The following is a 2,084-nucleotide window of genomic DNA, read 5'->3' as shown; positions in this document are numbered from 1 at the left end:
ACGGCGTGGTGGCCTTTGGGGCCGGCGGTGTTCTGAAAGCCCATCGATCGGGCGATGAAGCCAGGCGCCATTACCGCTGCAATTTTCAATCTTAATTTGTTCAGGTAATATCCATGGACAAAACCAGAAACTTTTTTGGATGGGATGAATACTTGGGAAAAAATATTACATGAGTTAGAACAATCAAGATTAAAATGCTTACTTTATGATATAAAAAATTAGATTATCCTTCGATACAAATAAAAATTTAAATTTGAGGAAGAACAATTGTCCCCTCTGAATCCTCTGAGGGAACAAAATATTGTTTCTTGATGTTTGCACGTCAAGACGACGATTCAAAGAAGAAATATTTGCATACGGAATACGCATGCAGCTTTGCTTGCGTACTCTATTAACCCTCTAATGCCCCCATAATAACCTATGAATAATATCGAAATAGAACCCACGAAGGTTATTTGGGTTATATGTTATTGAAATTAATACCTCAATAACCTCCCAATAATCCCCTAATAACCACAAAGCGGAGGTTATTACGCACGCAGCTCTGCGTGCGTAGTATGTATTCAAATATTTCTTACCCCCCATTCATAGGGCAGCACATCACCCATAAATGAGATGTATGATGGTGTGACACTCCGTGATTGGTCTTTCAGATGTGCATTATCCTAACACATTATTTTCTCATAAATGGGTCGAGCTCAAGTGAGTCAAAGATTGTTTTGTGTTTGACTCATTAAATTTTTTCTTTTCTTGTGTTCAGCTCGTTTATAAATGAAGCTAAAAAATATGTGTACATCTTGTTTTAAAGAATGAATACAACACAAACAACTTAGTGAGCTGAACAAAACTGCTCGCGAATAATGTTAATTTCTATCATATTAAAAATATCATTAATTTAACTTTTATATACTATTTATTTATTATTTAATTACTTGGAGCCAAACAAATTAAACATATTTGTGATTGAAAAAAAATTAGTTCATTTTCGGCTTAAATTGAGCTCAAGATATTTATTCGTGTTAAACTCATTTATAAATCAAACTCAAGAAATCTCTTCATATTCGACTCATTTTCATAACGAATAAATCGAAGACAAACTACCTAACAAATCAAATATAGACTGTTAAGCAATACTTACAGAAAGTGGCGGTCTTGAAGGTGGCAACACCCTCAGCGTTATTAAGCCGGCCTGTCACCAAAGTCTTCCTTGGTCCATCGCCGTAAATAAGCAAATTTGGCTTGTTCTTCGCCACCGTAACCTTCTCATTATACACCCCAGCCTTCACATAAATTACGTAGCGGCCCCTGTAAGTCTCCGGCATAGCATTGAGTGCGTCGTTGATCGTCTTAAACTGCCCGCTGCCATCCTTCGCCACCACCGCATTCGGCGGCGGTAGAGTCCGATTATCTCCGCCGGCGGCCAGTAGCTTTCTATCGGCCGCTGAAATCCAGTCGGGGTAGCTCAAGAGGCGGCGGCCGGTTAAAGCGGAGGCGGCTGCGGTTAAGTTCAAGTTGAGGTTGAACTGTTTTGCGAGCTCGGCGACGGCTGTGATGATGGCGATGGCGTTGTCGGTGAGCTCGGTGGCGTTGCGGAGGGCGGCGGTCATCTCGGCATTGAGCTCCGGCGACTCGATGCTGGCGAGGCAGTTGGTGCGGTAGGAGATGACCATGCTGAGCCAGGCCTGAAATAATGTTGTAAAGGTAACATTTTTGAACGTTATATATCCATGATTTGAGAATTAGTAAGAGTCTCTTTGAGATTATTTTTGGTCTGTTTTGTAATTTAAATTTAATTACATTGTCTAATAAATTAAATCCATTGATGGGTAACACTTGACTTATAATGTCAAGGATAAATAAAGTAAAATAGGACATTATTATATAAATTGTATCAATATGTTCTGTAATAAATGTGCTATATATAAAATTAGTTTAATACAAGGGGCGAAAAAAAGAGTCAGGATAGCTTGACCAATTTTATGTTATTCGGAACAATTGAATGATGTCCTATCTTTTAAGATATTTATTTTCCCAATTATATATATGTGCATATATATACATACATATATATATATATATATATA

At 38.0% G+C, this 2,084-nt stretch overlaps 1 protein-coding gene across 1 annotated transcript in view; it reads right to left on the bottom strand.

The window, feature by feature from the left end:
* Window positions 1–2,084, bottom strand: part of LOC110038015 (putative pectinesterase/pectinesterase inhibitor 22) — a 31,248-nt gene that overhangs the window by 10,150 nt on the left and 19,014 nt on the right. Inside the window, exons 2-3 of the mRNA XM_020742771.1 lie at window positions 1,139–1,682; window positions 3–76 (exon numbers count right to left, since the gene is read on the bottom strand). Coding sequence (XP_020598430.1) covers window positions 3–76; window positions 1,139–1,682 — 618 coding nt within the window. The remainder of the gene's footprint in view (window positions 1–2; window positions 77–1,138; window positions 1,683–2,084) is intronic.

This window comes from Phalaenopsis equestris, unplaced genomic scaffold (assembly GCF_001263595.1).
Source record: "Phalaenopsis equestris unplaced genomic scaffold, ASM126359v1 Scaffold229100, whole genome shotgun sequence".
Classification (NCBI taxonomy): domain Eukaryota; kingdom Viridiplantae; phylum Streptophyta; class Magnoliopsida; order Asparagales; family Orchidaceae; genus Phalaenopsis; species Phalaenopsis equestris.
Note: the sequence above shows the minus strand (reverse complement) of the source record. Positions and strands in the feature narration are given on the sequence as shown.